Source organism: Pantherophis guttatus, chromosome 1 (genome assembly GCF_059756535.1).
Source record: "Pantherophis guttatus breed Tessera chromosome 1, ASM5975653v1, whole genome shotgun sequence".
NCBI lineage: Eukaryota > Metazoa > Chordata > Lepidosauria > Squamata > Colubridae > Pantherophis > Pantherophis guttatus.
Genome location: NC_142063.1, coordinates 258,862,820 through 258,878,343, shown reverse-complemented (window position 1 = coordinate 258,878,343; position 15,524 = coordinate 258,862,820). Strand labels below are relative to the sequence as shown.

Below are 15,524 nucleotides of genomic sequence, written 5' to 3'. Positions count from 1 at the left end.
GCCCTTTGAAGTCCTGCGGCAAGAGTTTAAACAGCTTTTTTCCTTCCAGCCGATCAGCTGGAACTCGGGAGGCAGCGAAAAATTGAGGGCGGGGCCAAATAAAAGGTAAGAATAACCGGGGGGGGGCAAGCTCTCGAACAAAGAGAACCAGTTCGGTGACATCATGTCATCACCGCTACCGGCTCGGCCGAACTGGGCTGAACCAGGAGGAACCCACCACTGGGAGTGGGGGAGAGTATGATGGACACTCAGTGCTTCCAGTAGCGTGGCCCCAGTTACACTGGCATGTGACCCTACCTCATGTGTTTGCTAACCACCAATTCAATCCAGCACTGAAATAGGTTCTCCACCTCTGTGCTAGGTTCACTACATACGTCAAATCTAAATAAGATCCTGAGGAGTGAAGGGCTTGAGGTTTTGCAGAAAATTATTTGCGGTACAAGCACAAAAGTAACACTTCAGGTCTTAAAAAAGGACTGAATTTGTACCAAGATGGGCATTTGGACTTGAATTCATGTACAGACTTAACAGAGTGAATGATACTAATAAATGTAGCAATTATAGAATCCAGTTAGAGATGCTTCACCAATGAAGCAAATGGCTCAGTTCTTCTGCAAAACTTATCTGTGCGTTTGTGTGCATTTCTCCCACCAATTAAAATCTTTGGGAAAGCGTAATGCTGCCCCTTATTTGCAATATAATGCCATTTTCTCTTAAAATATAATTAAGTACCCTGTAAATCCATTACGCTATCCAATGTAGAAAGTAAAAAAAAAAACAAAAACCAAAACTCTGAAAAATATAAAGATTAATAGAAAGTTGAAGCAAAGGACATTGCTAGCCAGGTGGCAAGAATCCAGGAAAATCTAAGAGGAAATCTGACAGTAGTGCTTCTTTACTAGGACCAAAATAAATAAAGACAAGGTCCTTTCTCAACTATCTCATCCACCAGAAATCAAATGCAAGCCCCGCTGAATCAGGGGAGGCGGTGATGTTATATAAGCGGACCCAGTTCAGTGTGGGGGTTAAGGCACCAGCTTATAAACCAGGAGCCCATGACTTCTAGTTCCACATGAGGCACAAAGCCAGCTGTGTGACCTTGGGCCAGTTCCTTTCTCTCAGTTCCAGAAAGATGACAGTGGCAAAGCACCTCTGAAACCTTGCCAAGAAAACTGCAGGGATTTGTCCAGGCAGTTGCCAGGAGTCAAGACTGACTTGAGGGCACCAAACAAAGACATCTATGTTGCTTTTTCCCATGTGTTTGCTGCGCTGATCGGAGAAGAGATGCTTTGTTCACATTTCTATGCGTTACAAGGCATCTCTTCTAAAAGATTTGCAGAGCTGTTGTGACAGTAAAAAAAACCCATTTTTTCTCAAATTTCTGTCAATGTTATATATTTTCGATGGGGTCACTGCTTTTTTCCTCACCCAAAGGATCAGATAGACTACACTTTTTTTTCTCTTCTTTTTCTCAAGAATTATCTAATAGTGTATGTGACTAACTGCGGCCTCTTGTTAGAAAAAGTAGCACTATAACTAATTTTTGTTTAGTTTAAACTGCATATAATTGGGGGAGTTTAGGATGATAAAAGAGTGTGACTTGACATCTGTAATCTGTATTAATGACCTTGAATACTCTAGCTAGAGCAATTTGGATTTAAACACACGCAGAGGAATAATTGCATTATAAGAACATAATAACATAGAGTGGTTGCAAGGTCAGGGACAGTTTATCACCAAACATTTCTTGTCAGCTTCTTCTAATTATTAGTATGAAACACTAAGTCTGATAAAAGTATTTTTCCAATTCATCAGTGCTAGAAATGCATGTCATGTACCAAGCCAATCTTACCATTTTGTTATAACATTATAATATTATACATTTAATATTAAATAATATGATATTGGTTTTTGTTTTTTTATAAATAGAGGACTTATGAGAAAAACCACCCTAGATCATGTAGATGTTCTTATAGCTGGACTTAGAATAAGTGGGCTGCTCTTCTCTAAACCTGTCTGACTAGTCTGGGACTTCATTACTGCAAGTTTTATTAAACCAGAAAAAGCTTCAACACAAAAGGTGTGCCTGAAACCAAAATATAACGTTCTTCCTATTTCACAGGGTAAAGAACAAGCTGAGAACATTCTTTCCAAAGGCTAGGCACAGTACAAACTAACATGGAGGGGGGGAAAACATTTTCTATTCTGTATGACTGGGGTACTGGTTTGTTGGTTGCCTGCTGGCAATTTTTCTTTTACTCCCATATTAGGTCTCTACTTACCATTTGTGGCTAAATTCCTGAGACAAATACAAGCCTGGTTTGAAATCTAGTTGAAGGAAACAAGCAAATCAGGAGGTGAGAAAAAGCACTCTTGTCTGCAAAAACAATCTAAGTGGCTGACAGGTTCATGTTAGTTTTATTTGAACACTTTCTTTACCACCCTGATATTTGGATGGAACATGCTCCAAATATGAGAAATGTGAGAGTAAAAAGATTCTCTGTCGCAACGTAACCCAGCTTTGATACTTTAAAACTATACCATCAGTGTTTTACATCTGTGTGAGTAGCAGCTTTTGTGGATTGATTAAATAAATACTGTAGCTCGTTGTAGTCCTTAAAAATCCTGAAATCTCCCCCACAAATCTTCTCAACACCTCCCAAAAGACCAAATCATTTGTTCTACCAATGTCAGTCATAAAATCACTGTCCATGTCCTATACCAGTGATGGCTAATCTTTTCCAACCGAGTGCCCAAAGCAGGCGCGTGCCCTGAACCCCCCAAAAATGCAATGCACGGGTGGCTCTGCACATGCACCCCACCCACCACGCATGCGTGCATGGCCCCTGCATGTGCCCCTGCGCATATGCACGCACCTCCCTGCACGTGCCCCTGTGCATGTGCATATGCCCCCCGCATGCGCACGTGCCATCTGCATGCACCCCAGAGACCCAAAGACCAGCTGGGCGGCAGGAGGCACGCACGCATGCGTGGCACAACTGACCTGGGGCAACGGCTCACATGCCCACAGAGAGTGCACTGAGTGCCACCTCTGGCACATGTGCCATGAGTTCACCATCATGGTTCTATACCCTCCCAGGAAGGCTGCATAGACAAAGTATATTCCCCAGACCAAAAAAAGTTACTGCTGGCATTTTTATCCATATACAAATGGATACAACGTCATCATTATCCAACATTCCCAAGCTTTACCTTGTCCACACCTGAAGACAAGAGAGAAAGCAGAGTCTGCAGAAGAAACCTGTCACCAACGTGAAGCATAGCTTTGTGGTGCTGTGAATTTGTAGCCACATTACTAAGAGCAGCACAACTGTAGTACTGTAAGGACAGAAGACAAAATTGGTACAGAGGGAGTAAAGAGACAAGAGTTAGTCTACCATGGGTGGGAAAAATAAAGATCAGGTTGTCTGGTCTACCTCTGAATAACGTGTAGTAAGAACCTTTGACTCATAACAAAAGCAATGAAAAATATATACAGTAAGGAGTTTGAGATGGAGACACGTGTAGCTTAAAGTTCTAAAACTGTACTAAGAACCCATCACAAACCTATCAAGGACCACAAATGGTTGAAGTTAAGAGCTCAAGATCCTATCCAAAGCTCTGGGATGTCAAGTCAGAACTCTGTAAGCAGTGAATTCAAATGGAATTGCTTAGTTCTTGAGTAAATAAATGACTGTGGTAGATGTGAGGATTCTAATACCAGAGCTTAGGTTTGAGAGAAAAGGCCATATGTTATGCTAATCTAATACTTAAAATCAGTTTTCAATAGATTCTTATGGAATGCATGCCATGTGGAGAAATATATTCTTTTGCCTCTTTGCAGAAAACAGGAAAAAGTACAGAAAAGCACAGTGAAGTAAAAAATAAGAAAAGAAAATGGCTCCCAAAGCTTCAGCAATATCAGCCGGGGACAATTCCATATGAAAGCTTCCTTCCTATGTTTCTGATTGGGCACTGTAACATCTTTCTGGAAAAGGAAAAGTGACAACAATCCATTCAGATGAAGCTGATTTTACATAAATTGGGGCTTAAGTGTGAAGATTAGCTGATAAACTGAAATTCATATATCTCTTCTGTGATACTTAGAAGCATGGAAATTATTGTCTGCCTCAATTACTTCTACTTTCGACCTGAAGATCCTTGATGTTCTCCCAAATGGATTCCTATTAATGTTACCCTTAATCCCAATACAGTAAATCCATTTTTTTTTTACTTGATTGTGTACAAAAAGGAAGATTGTACAAAGAAAGTTTGGGGGACCTTCCTCAGGCATTTTTTTTTTTTACAATAATGCAGCCACTTTTGAAAGGGGGGCAAATACCCTCTACTCCCATGTTATCCCACAGCTGTAGGCACACATTTGCAATGGATGAGGGCAAAATGTCCAGGGCCATTTTTCTATATGGTAAAAGGATTTAAAGATATTCCAGGGATTTAAAACATCTATTTTGCCCATAAAACATACAACACTCCCCACTACACCCCGCCCACAGCCAGAAAATCTTTTGAAAGGGAAGGAGGAGCACATCACTTTTTTCCCCAGCATATAATTCTCCCTTACCATAATATTGATGGAAAGAAAATAGGATATTGGTTCAAAATGTAAAACTTAAATGGCCATCTGTGATTACCGTACTTTTTGGAGTATAAGACGTATTTCCCCCCCCACCCCAAAAGAGGGTGGAAATGTTGGTGCATCTTATACACCGTATACAGCCATTTTTGGCCTCCCGAAGCCCCACCCTGTGTGTCCCAGTTTTGCAAAAAACAGGTCCATTTTTCCCAAAAACGGGGTGTGTAGTGGCTTTGGGAGGCCTGTAGAGAGCTCCTGTGGGCTGGGGAGGGCAAAAATGCCATTTTTGCGAAAAACGAGCCCATTTTTCACAGAAATGGGGCGCACAGAGGGTTTGGGAGGCCTACAGAGTGCTCCTGCAGAGGGCTTACCTCTTTGAAATCTTGGTGCGTTTTATACACCAGTGTGTCTTATAGTCTGAAAAATACGGTATGTCAGACAAAAAGTCAAGAACAAAAAGTAGTGCTAGAGTTGTTCCAAAGTACATTTTTTCAAACCTCTGAACAAATGCAACAAAGGAAACAAAATCACATTTGCTTAAGCTGCTAAGGCGTCTCTCACAATTTCTTTCAAAATATGAACAACTGGCTCTCAGATCAAATAGCTCTTATCTTTCCCGGGGAAGACTTACTCATCCATTAAACTTTATTTTAAATGTCGGTCACCATCTACAAGGTGTTAGACCAGTGTTTCTCAACCTTGGAAGCTTGAAGATGGGTGGACTTCAACTCTCAGAATCCCCCAGCCAGCGCTGCTGGCTGGGGGATTCTAGGAGTTGAAGTCCACCCATCTTCAAGCTACCAAGGTTTAGAAACACTGTGTTAGACAGTCTTGTCTTTTGTTGTGTCTTTTCAACTCAGTTGAGGATTCAGGTTCTGTCAGGGCAATTTTGAATTCAATGATGCATTATGTTTCCAGAACCATCAGACAAGTGTTTACGGTTTAGTTTGTTCAGTTTCAAAAGTTTCACTGAATGGATGGATACACATTTTACCTGAACTTCTGTGTCGGGAGACTCTAATAAACGGGTGAGAATTGGGAGAGCACTTTGACGAACCAAAACCCTTTGGATCCATTCTGTAAAGGAACAGATTAACACTCAAATGGCAACTGTAATCAGTTACTTGGATATTACCACTGCTACCCAAGTATATACTTTAGAACTAAAGAAAATGCATTTGTATTGACCTAGGGTTCCTTAAAAAGTATACAGCACAATCTTAGTCCCGGCAAACCTCTTTAATTCATACGGCTGTGAAGTATCACCATTCACAGTCCTAAAAGCTTCTCAAACTGTTTTTCAGGGGAGTGTTTACAAACACCCACCTTATCTCCCTTGGAATGCTGCCAGAGAACTAATTGCCACATGCAGGGCAAGGCTAAACTTAGCACAGAGTCAAACAGCTTTTCCAAAGCTTTTACTGACCAGATGAGTGGTGAAATCCAAATTTTTTTACTACTGGTTCTGTGGCCGTGGCTTGGTGGGCATGGTGTGGCTTGGTGGGTATGGCAGGGGAAGGATACTGCAAACTCTCCATTCCCTCCCCACTCCTGGGGGAAGGATATTGCAAAATCTCCATTTCCACCCCACTCTGAGGCCAGCCAGAGGTGGTATTTGCCGGTTCTCGGAACTACTCAAAATGTCCACTACCGGTTCTCCGAACTGCTCAAAATTTCCACTACCAGTTCTCCAGAACCTGTGAGAACCTGCTGGATTTCACCCCTGGACCAGATGAGCTAATTGCTTCCTGCAAAAGCTCATGTCCTGTTCGCTTCTCTTTTATGTCTTATGGGAGGGGCCAATCATCTCCAAGCCTTACTCCCAAGTCGACCCTGTTTTCTTAATTGTTCCTGTTTTCTGGCAGCTCTGCGCTTGTGCACACTGGGAACAGCTCCCGCTGTTTTTCTGCCTTGCTGATGTCAGACTCTGGAGACTCCAGAGGCAGCAAAGAATTATCAGATGGCCTTGGCCCCCTCTCTGCCTCCAACTCAGAGCCCTCGTCTGAGCCTTCCCCAGACACCAGGACTGGCCCACGTTCCTCCCCAACCTCCTCACTGTCCGAATTTCTTGCCAGCTCTGCTGGCCGCTGGCAGGTCACAACAGCATTTTCCCAAAAACATACCTGCAATAAAACCAGTTTATTTCATTGCTGTCATGTGTGAATGAACAATAAAATTGCTGAGTAATTACTTTGTTAGTAAAGGCTGCAAATAGAATTAAAATAATTATGCGGCTATCTTATTCTACATGACAACAAAATCCAGATTGCTTGTCCTAGAAAAATGTGTTCTGAGGAGGTAGCATTTATATGAAATTTGGACTCATGTAGTTATTAAAAAGTGGCTGGGAATTATTGTACTATATATAATGCTATATGTTTTAAAATGCAAAATGGCAATATGTTATTAATTCAATACGTCCACAAAGCAATAGAGTGTTCATAAAAATCTCCCCACTGATCCCACAAACAGAATACAGCTTTAATAGTCAGCAACCAGCTTCACAAATTCACTCTTTGCTGCATAGATTTTCTGCATTTCCTAAATTAAGTAAGCACGAATGTTTAACTTGACTCTGTTCTCTAAAAATTATTGAAATACAAATGTTACCAGAAAGTCCTCAATGGAACTTATCTCTAATTCTCTCTCTCTCTCTCTTTTTTTTTTTTTTTGCTATTCTTGCATTTGGCATAATTGAAATAAATCATAGCTGCCACATTACCTGATCGTGTGAGGTTGAAAATAGCTTGAATGGCATTTTGTTGAACGCCAATATCATGTGATTTAGAAAGGGAAAGTAAGGGTATAGTTCCTCCAGCTGCTGCAATTGCATTCCGACAGGCCTCTGAAGGAAGCAGCAGAGAAAAAGAGAAATTAAGGGAGGCTTAACTGTGTTGGGAGATCGCTTGGAAGCAATCATTCAAGATTGGAGACGGAACATTGGGCAAACTCTCAAGCCATGTGTGCTATGAGTATTGTTATAAGCCTGCAATGAGAACTATTGCTACAAGTTGCCTTGGGATAATAATTGGCCAAAAGTTTTAATCAAGCAAAGCATATTAAATATGTATCCTGAAGTGCCATGCTGGAAGAGAACAGTTGAAGAGCCCTCTGGAATGGGGTATGACAACAGAAGAAGCAAGCAGCAAGGAAAAGACAGTTTGGCTGCCTGATTGAAAGTTTCTTTCAAACACCAGTTAGCTGAAAACAAAATAAAAAAGCTAACTTAGGTTTGAGTACCAAGCCTTGAAAGCTGAAAGATGTTTTGAGGCTGCCATCTTCTTTCCTCTTGATATGTTTACGACTCTAGCCATCTGACACACATTTCTTTGGGCCCAGGGTGATTCTGTAGGTAACAGATTCTATGGCAACTGTTGCAATCAAAATGGCTGGCTATTTACTGCAGCCTTTATTTGGGAGGGAGAGAGAATATTCCCGAGAATCTTGAGGGATCCATGGCTACCTCATCATAATGGCCACCTGTTACCCTCTTCTTTTCTGAAGATCTCTATAGATCTTGCTTTGAAGAGCTCTATAGATCTTGTTCTGCACTTCAAGATGAACTAAAGATAAACAAAGCAAATAACATTCCTATCCATGTAATACAAATGTACATATCTGCATAATTCAACAGTTCTTCAAACAAATTGGGGGGGGGGGATATGTGTGGAAAATGGAAAATATTCATAGCTGTAATCAGTGCAGTACAGGGGTGGGCTCCTGGGGGTTTGGCAGGGTTCAGGCGATCCTCTAGCCAAGGATCGCCGGGGATCAGCGAACCCCCCAAATGCCACCCCGGTTGGCCCCTCCCGCCCTGCCCCACCCCACCCCTTCCAGGAGTCACCATGCGGCCCGTTCATCATTCCAGGTAAGTGCAGGGGGCACAGAGGGTCTGGGAGGGCAAAAGAACGGGCCTATCGGAGTTTCCAGAAGTCCGGGAATGGGCCTGTTTCCGGCTTCCAGAGGACCTCTGGAACCCGGGGGAAGCTGTTTTCACCCTCCCAGAAGCTCAAGGAAAGCCTCTGAAGTCTGGGGAGGGCAAAAAATGTGCCCACCCCCACCGTGGTGCAGGTGGCCAACTAGGCCATGCCCACCATGGCCACACCCACCCAGCAACGGGACAGGAAACCTGTTGTTAAAGGATCTGAAGCCCACCCTTGGTGCAGTATAGTAATTATGGTGTTGAACTTGGGCTAGAGAGAGCTAATTTTGATCCTTCACTCAATCACCGTACTGCGGGCTTTGTGGTAGTCACTGTCTTTAGCCCATCTTTTCTTTTATAGAGTTGTTTTTGTAGGATAAAACTAGGGGAGACTCAAATGGATGTTGATTAGAGCTCAAAAAGTAAAAGAAATAACTGCAGGAAGTAGAATTGTTGCTGAACTTAACCATTACTGTAGGCTTGACTTTTGGGAACCCTGCTCACCTGAGTCAGCCAGCATCATTAAGCAGGCACAGGAGTTACCCTGGACAGTGATATCATCCGATTCAAGTAGCTCTAGGATTGGCTCAAGTAAATCCATTTCTATGACATGCTCCTTGGTTACTGTTTGTAAACAAAGGTAGTAATAAATAATCTTAAACATTATTATTAATTCATGCTAAATAAATTTAATAGTAAATAATCTTACATACAAAGTTTAAAATGCAATACTGAAGAAATTTAGTATTTAAGTGATACTGAAGATAGCAAAAAACTATTGTCATTACTCAGTACTAGAGAAATGTGTTCCATTTGACTAGGACAGCCTTTTTGCCATCGCATGCCGGGGGGTGGGGGGAGGTTTGCGCGCTCGTGTGCCCACACCCATAATTCTATGTGCCCCACCCCACCCTGCGCATTCACGTGCAACCCCCCTCCCTGCCCACTCCTGGTACGCGATGGCCAGGTAGGCAGGTTTTTCTTTCTCACCTGGCTTCAGATCTAGGAGTCTCTGGAGGCTGGGGAAAGCAAAAAACGTCACTGCCGGTCCCACCGGGAGTTGGGAAATGGGCCATTTCAGGCCTCTGGAGGGCCTCTGAGGGAGTGGGGAAGGCTATTTTCGCCCTTCCCAGATGCATAGAGAGGATCTGGAGCCAGGTGAGAAAGAAAAACGGGCCTTCCCCACCCCCCCAGGCCCTCCAGAGGCAGGAAACAGCCTGTTTCCCCACTTCTGGTGGTCCCAGAAGGTCCGAAAATCAGCTGGCCGGTGCGCACATGCATGCCAGAGCTGAGCTGGTGTGCCCACTGATATGGCTACGTATGCCACCTGTGGCACGTGTGCCATAGGTTTGCCATCATGGGACTAGGAAGTAAAATCCACTTTCAGAATTCCTATGAAATAAATCATTTTATTGGGGCAAGAATCTAACAAATTTATTATCAGCTATATACTTGAGGTGCAAAAAATGCTGTATGTGCTCCTATCAATCTTGGGTTTTACTGTCCCCAAATCACCAGCAACTGGATCAACGTAGTTTTAATCGGACGAGGAAAATTATTCAACACGATTGGAAGTTTTACTATATCCATTTTAATTATATGTAAATTAAATCAAATCAAATGAATGTGCAAATACAGTATGTATATTTTAATCTAATCCATCTAGTTGCACAACTGATGCATTTCATTTCCTCCAAATGAATCCACAGGGCAGTTAAAAAATCAACTTATTGTTCTTTAGGGGCAGAGTTGAAAAGAACTCACGTTCTAGGCAGGTCTTGTATTCAAATTTCTCAGAAAGAGATTTCTTGATTATCCACTCACCATTTCCTTCTAATAAAAAACTGAGCAGGGATAAGGATGAAATCTGCTGAACCTCCAAATCATTAGACTTCAGCAAAGCATAATATGTTTCCAAATGCTCTTGGGACAGATGGATGTTTACTGCTAAAATGAGAAGAAATATTTGAACATTCAGAACACCAATCATTTTGTCTTGGAACTGTGGATGTTCAAGCACAGAAGCAGTCGTAACTAGGAGATATCTTAGTCCACTTTCAGAAGATGACTTCCACCAATCTATCCTATGTAAACCCTCCTGATTTATACACAGTGCAGATAACAATGCATTCTACTACACACCAGCCTTCATACACATAAAGTTCTCATGTAGCAGCTTCAACAATTCCAAGGCAAGGCCTCACAGTATATTGGATTAATAATTTCATGCTTTCCATTGGAGCGAGTTGCTAGAATCAAGACAGAAAATTCGTCCATGATCCCTTGAGCTTCCATGCTAGAAAGAGAACTCTAATCTCCTCTACATCCAGTGTATAAACCAAAGAAACAGCCTGCCAAAGTGTGTCCTCCATTAAGCATGATTCTATGGTGAAAAGTATAGCACTGGAAAACCAGCACAGGAAAACCAGCACAGAAATAAGAGCAATGTGACTCTGTTCTCACAGGCTGAGAATGTGTGTATGCACCTTTCAACTGTAATCTTAACTTCCACCTGAAAGTGAAGGACAAAGAAGCTCCTCTCTGCAAGTGTAAGTCCTATTTAACTACATGTTGGCTACAGGGGTGGGTTCTACTTACCTTTACTACCGGTTCGCAATTGGAGTGCGCTTCTGCGCATGCGCAGATCGTCCATTATGACGTCCGGGCGGGTGGGCGGAGCCTCCCGCCGCTTTTACTACCAGTTCGCAAGAACCGGACAGAACTGGGAGCAACCCACCACTGGTTTGCTACCCTAGTTAAACAGCTGCTGATTAGCAACTGAACTTATTATATCCCAAGATATAACATTCCGCATCAGTGATACATTTCGATCTTTCCAAATGAATCTGCTGGGAAGCTCAACAACCAATTTATCCAGCGGTGGGTTTCACATATTCTTACCACCGGTTCACTCCGCGCGTGCATGCCTTCCGCACATGCGCTTGGCCTTCCATGCATGCACCCTGCCTCGAAAACGTGGCTAAATCTTTATGCCGGAGCGGTGGGGGCAGTCCCACCAGTGATCTCCACTACTGGTTCGGCCAAACTGGTACAAACTGGCTGAATACCACCACTGAATTTGTCGTTCCTTAAGAGCAGGGATGAGAATAACTCACATTCAAGTTTTTGAAAGGAAGGTGGGATTTAATCTGAGAATTAAATTAAGTACATCTATAGAAAAATGGTTCGGTTAAATGGGATTAGTACATCAATTTTATATATGAATTTTTTCCTTTTCTTATGCACCAAAGTTCCCAGAGTCTTGTGAGTCAAGGGCTCCCCCTTCCCTGATACTTCTCAATATGCAAGCCAAAGAAAATACTTTTAAGCATTTAGTTGATTGGCCGTCTGCTAAAACAAAGCAAGGTTATGGCATACACTTGAAAGAAGACTGGGAAGCTTGTAATTGTGGAGTCAGTCTGGTAAGAACAAAGAATGCTTATTCACAGGGAATATATGCGTCTAAAGCTTGTAACAATTCTGGGTGGTTAAAAAGCTGATAAAAGTAATAAAGAGACATCTTGCATAGCTCAGCTAGAAATTAGGAATAGGGATGGCCTGGAGCAAATAGAATGTGTATTAGATAACTCCTGGAGCATTCATTAGCCAATATTTAGGAAAAGGGACAGCTAGAGGCCAATAGGATGATTGTTAAATCATTACTAAAATGTTTATTGGATTATTTGTTTTATATATCTTGCCTTATCCTGCCTTCTGCTTTAGTATAAAGCTTTCTTAATCCTTTGTTCTGGGTCCTGGCATTTTGCTGGTTGGGACCTCTTTTGCTGAACTGCTTCAATAAAAGGAAACAAAACCTGCACCTCATATCTAGTGTTCTTCATTGGCTTCAGCACCAGGCTCAGACCCAAATTGGGGACATGGTCAGGTGATGATGTCAGGTGATCTAAAGGCCTCAGTCAGTCAGGATTCTCTTCTCTTCTTTCTGCCTTATTCTCTTCAGCTCTCTAGTTTCTACCAAATTATCTGGTTTTTTTTTTTTTTAATTTGATTTATATGCCGCCCTTCTCCGGAGACTCAGGGCGGCTTACAATGCGTTAAGCAATAGCCTTCATACTTTTGTATATTTATACAAAGTCAGCTTATTGCCCCCACAAACTGGGTCCTCATTTAACCTACCTTAGAAAGGATGGAAGGCTGAGTCAACCTTGAGCCTGGTAAGATTCGAACCTGCAGAAATTGCAGGCAGCTGTGTTAATTACAGGGTGCATTAAACCACTGTACTACCAAGGCTCTGTTGGATTGCTACTCTCTGCTGTAATTTTCACTTTGACTAAAATCTTTTGTATTTGCACTGATGCCTCATTCCATCTTGCTTTGACTTACTTTACACCTGTATTATCTTACTACAATCCACCATAACTCTCCTTCCTTAGCATACTCTTGAACCCCTGGGAATCCTAATATTCCATATAATTGTGCATGTATGAAATTCTGATGTTAAATTAGTCTATGTTTTAATTTAAAAAAAAAACACCTGTTCATCCATGTTCAGCTAGAGGGGAAGTGTTTCCAAGTTATTTCCTAGTTATTACACTGCTTACTTACAGTCTTGGCTTATGTGTAGATAATAGAGAGCAGCAAGCATTTGCAAGCCGGGATGATCAGAAAATGCCAAGGTCTTCAAGGCCTCTAAAGAGATCTTGCCAAGTGATGAAATTTCAAAACCTTAGAGAAAAATATAAAAACAGATTCTGAATTGTGTCAGTAGTAGTGAAAGTATTGAAGAATCCATAGAACTGAAATAAGTAGGTGAAGAAGAAAAAATCCTTTGACATGAAAATATTCTTTGTGCATGCTTTGAAAACATATGGATAGAACTGAATAAGCAATTGAAAAGATGCTCACCTTGTTCTTAATTCTTTCAAAAAAAATAGTTTAGCATCCTTTCCTTCCCTTAGATACCCTTTCTTCTTGGTGTAATTTCCCTCCATCTTCTTGGTATAATTTCCCTCCATCTTCTGTTCTTACTGATTTTGGGTTCAGATTCTCTTTACTGAGGGAATATACAATCTGATCCAAATGAATTTAGATTGACAATAACTAAGATTTCATTCATCCAGGAGTTATCATAATCTCACTAACAAAATCCTGTAAATTGACAAATCTACTCTGATGTAATCGATTGTGAATATGTGATGCTGCATATGGGAATCATATAACCCAAAAGGGAAGTAAGTACATGCTTAATGGCTATGGAGATTCTTGGTCATCCAGGTTATGGTTGTCCCAAAGGTGCTTTTTCAAAAGGCAACTGGACTTTTGAGGAGGAAAACAAAGTCCAGCTGCTTTTTGACAAAGCATCTTTGGGATAAGTACATGCTTAAGAACAACCCAATATGGGAGACAATGGGAAAAATAATCTGGAAGGCAGGAGAGTTCTCCAAATAATTCAGTGAGGATTTTATGTGTTTAGAAACATATAAGCATAAAATGCTGAGTGATTGCAGGGAAAGTTAATGATAGATTTCAACCCTATATGTATTTTAAGAGTTTCCTATAAACTACTTTGAACTTAATTTATAAAGAAAAGGTAAATATAAATGTAAAAGGATACAATTCATCATTATGTATCTCTTTATCAAAAACCCATGAGTTTGCTAGGTATGTATAAAAATTCTTTATGTCTCTCTGTTTGTGTCCCCATAATTCATTTGCTACTAAAATTTCAGATATCCCAGATCCTAACATTAGGATTTTCCTCTTTTTAGTAATGAGTGTGGAGAATGTGGTAATGGAATTGGAAAAGTAAACATTATTTTTTGTACATCTGAGAAGATGATTATCTCAAAGTGAAGGATTGTTCTACGAAAATAGTGCTTGGTAAGGTATGGTTGATTTTGCCCTTATTATTGTACAGCAGTTATTATGTGCTGGGTTCATGGTGCATCATGGTGCACCATGAACCGAGGCATCATGGTTCTTGCCCAGCCAAGGAATGAGAATTTCTGAATGAAAATGTAAAAGTGCATTGTAGCAGCTTTGGCAAGAAAAACCAAGGTAATTGACATTAAAGCAAAACTCTGCACATTTAAAAGCAGGGATTTAGTATATAAATCTAGAATTGAGAATCAACTGCCCAATAATTGTTTGGGATACTTTAAATTTAGGCTTTTTCTCTGTTCCACCATTATTCACAAAAACAAAACAAGCAGAAACACAAATAACATGACTCCCTGACTTTATAGTACTTTAAAGCAAAGGAGCAGAGGTCTAACAAACAATTCAACAGAGTTGGCTAACACACTTTCAAAGCAGAAATGTCTCACCTTTTTCAATGTGTTGCAGAAACTCTTGGGCAGTTTCCTCTTCATAACGATGAAGAACAGGTTTGTAGAGCTGCCTCATTTCAACATTTTTTCGTTTTAGGCAAGGGCAGTCAGCGATCTGAGCCAAACACTCTCTAATGTCAAGCAACAAACCTGACAACAGTGTTTTCACTGAGACAGCAAAGTCGTAAAGCAATTGAACACACTTGGTACACAGTTGACCCATTTTTATTTTCTTAATCCAACAGAAAACCCTGAGAGCAAAAAGGAACGGAGCGTTTATACTTTGTTTATTTTATAATAAACATATATTTCATATATTTCTTGTACTGGAAATTTTAGATCTAAATAATGCCAAATATGATGTGGATGAGTTATTTAAAAGTTCAAATTGTTCCCTGAGTGCAGACAGAAAATCTAACTCTGCATCTAATCACTCCAAATTAAGCCTTTTCCTCTATTTTAGACGGGAGAACAATAAATAATTAAACAAAAAATGAAGCATTCAGAATCACCCTTTGTCCTGACTCAAACAAAAGGTATTAAAACAAAGCCCAACAGTCCTAGAAAGCTAGCAACAACTCCCAGGATAACAAAGAAAGGTGATGCTTATATAGAATGACATCACAGGTGAGAGCAACAAATATATTGGTCCCCACCTCCTTAATTGATCAGCCAATCAGTGGAGAAGAAAACAAAAACTTAAACAGGTTGTTCCAGT

At 41.0% G+C, this 15,524-nt stretch overlaps 1 protein-coding gene across 3 annotated transcripts in view; it reads right to left on the bottom strand.

Annotated features, from left to right (window-relative positions):
- LOC117666294 (uncharacterized) overlaps positions 1–15,389 on the bottom strand; it is a 29,707-nt gene extending 14,318 nt beyond the window's left edge. Inside the window, exons 1-8 of one of the 3 annotated variants that reach the window (XM_034418874.3) lie at positions 14,804–15,389; positions 13,083–13,202; positions 10,341–10,463; positions 9,021–9,140; positions 7,317–7,439; positions 5,589–5,671; positions 3,214–3,339; positions 2,283–2,328 (exon numbers count right to left, since the gene is read on the bottom strand). In XM_034418874.3, coding sequence (XP_034274765.1) covers positions 2,283–2,328; positions 3,214–3,339; positions 5,589–5,671; positions 7,317–7,439; positions 9,021–9,140; positions 10,341–10,463; positions 13,083–13,202; positions 14,804–15,029 — 967 coding nt within the window. In that variant the 5' untranslated portion in view covers positions 15,030–15,389. The remainder of the gene's footprint in view (positions 1–2,282; positions 2,329–3,213; positions 3,340–5,588; positions 5,672–7,316; positions 7,440–9,020; positions 9,141–10,340; positions 10,464–13,082; positions 13,203–14,803) is intronic. The other 2 variants (XM_034418875.3, XM_034418876.3) reach the window with 2 other exon arrangements.
- Between the last annotated feature and the right edge of the window lie 135 nt (positions 15,390–15,524).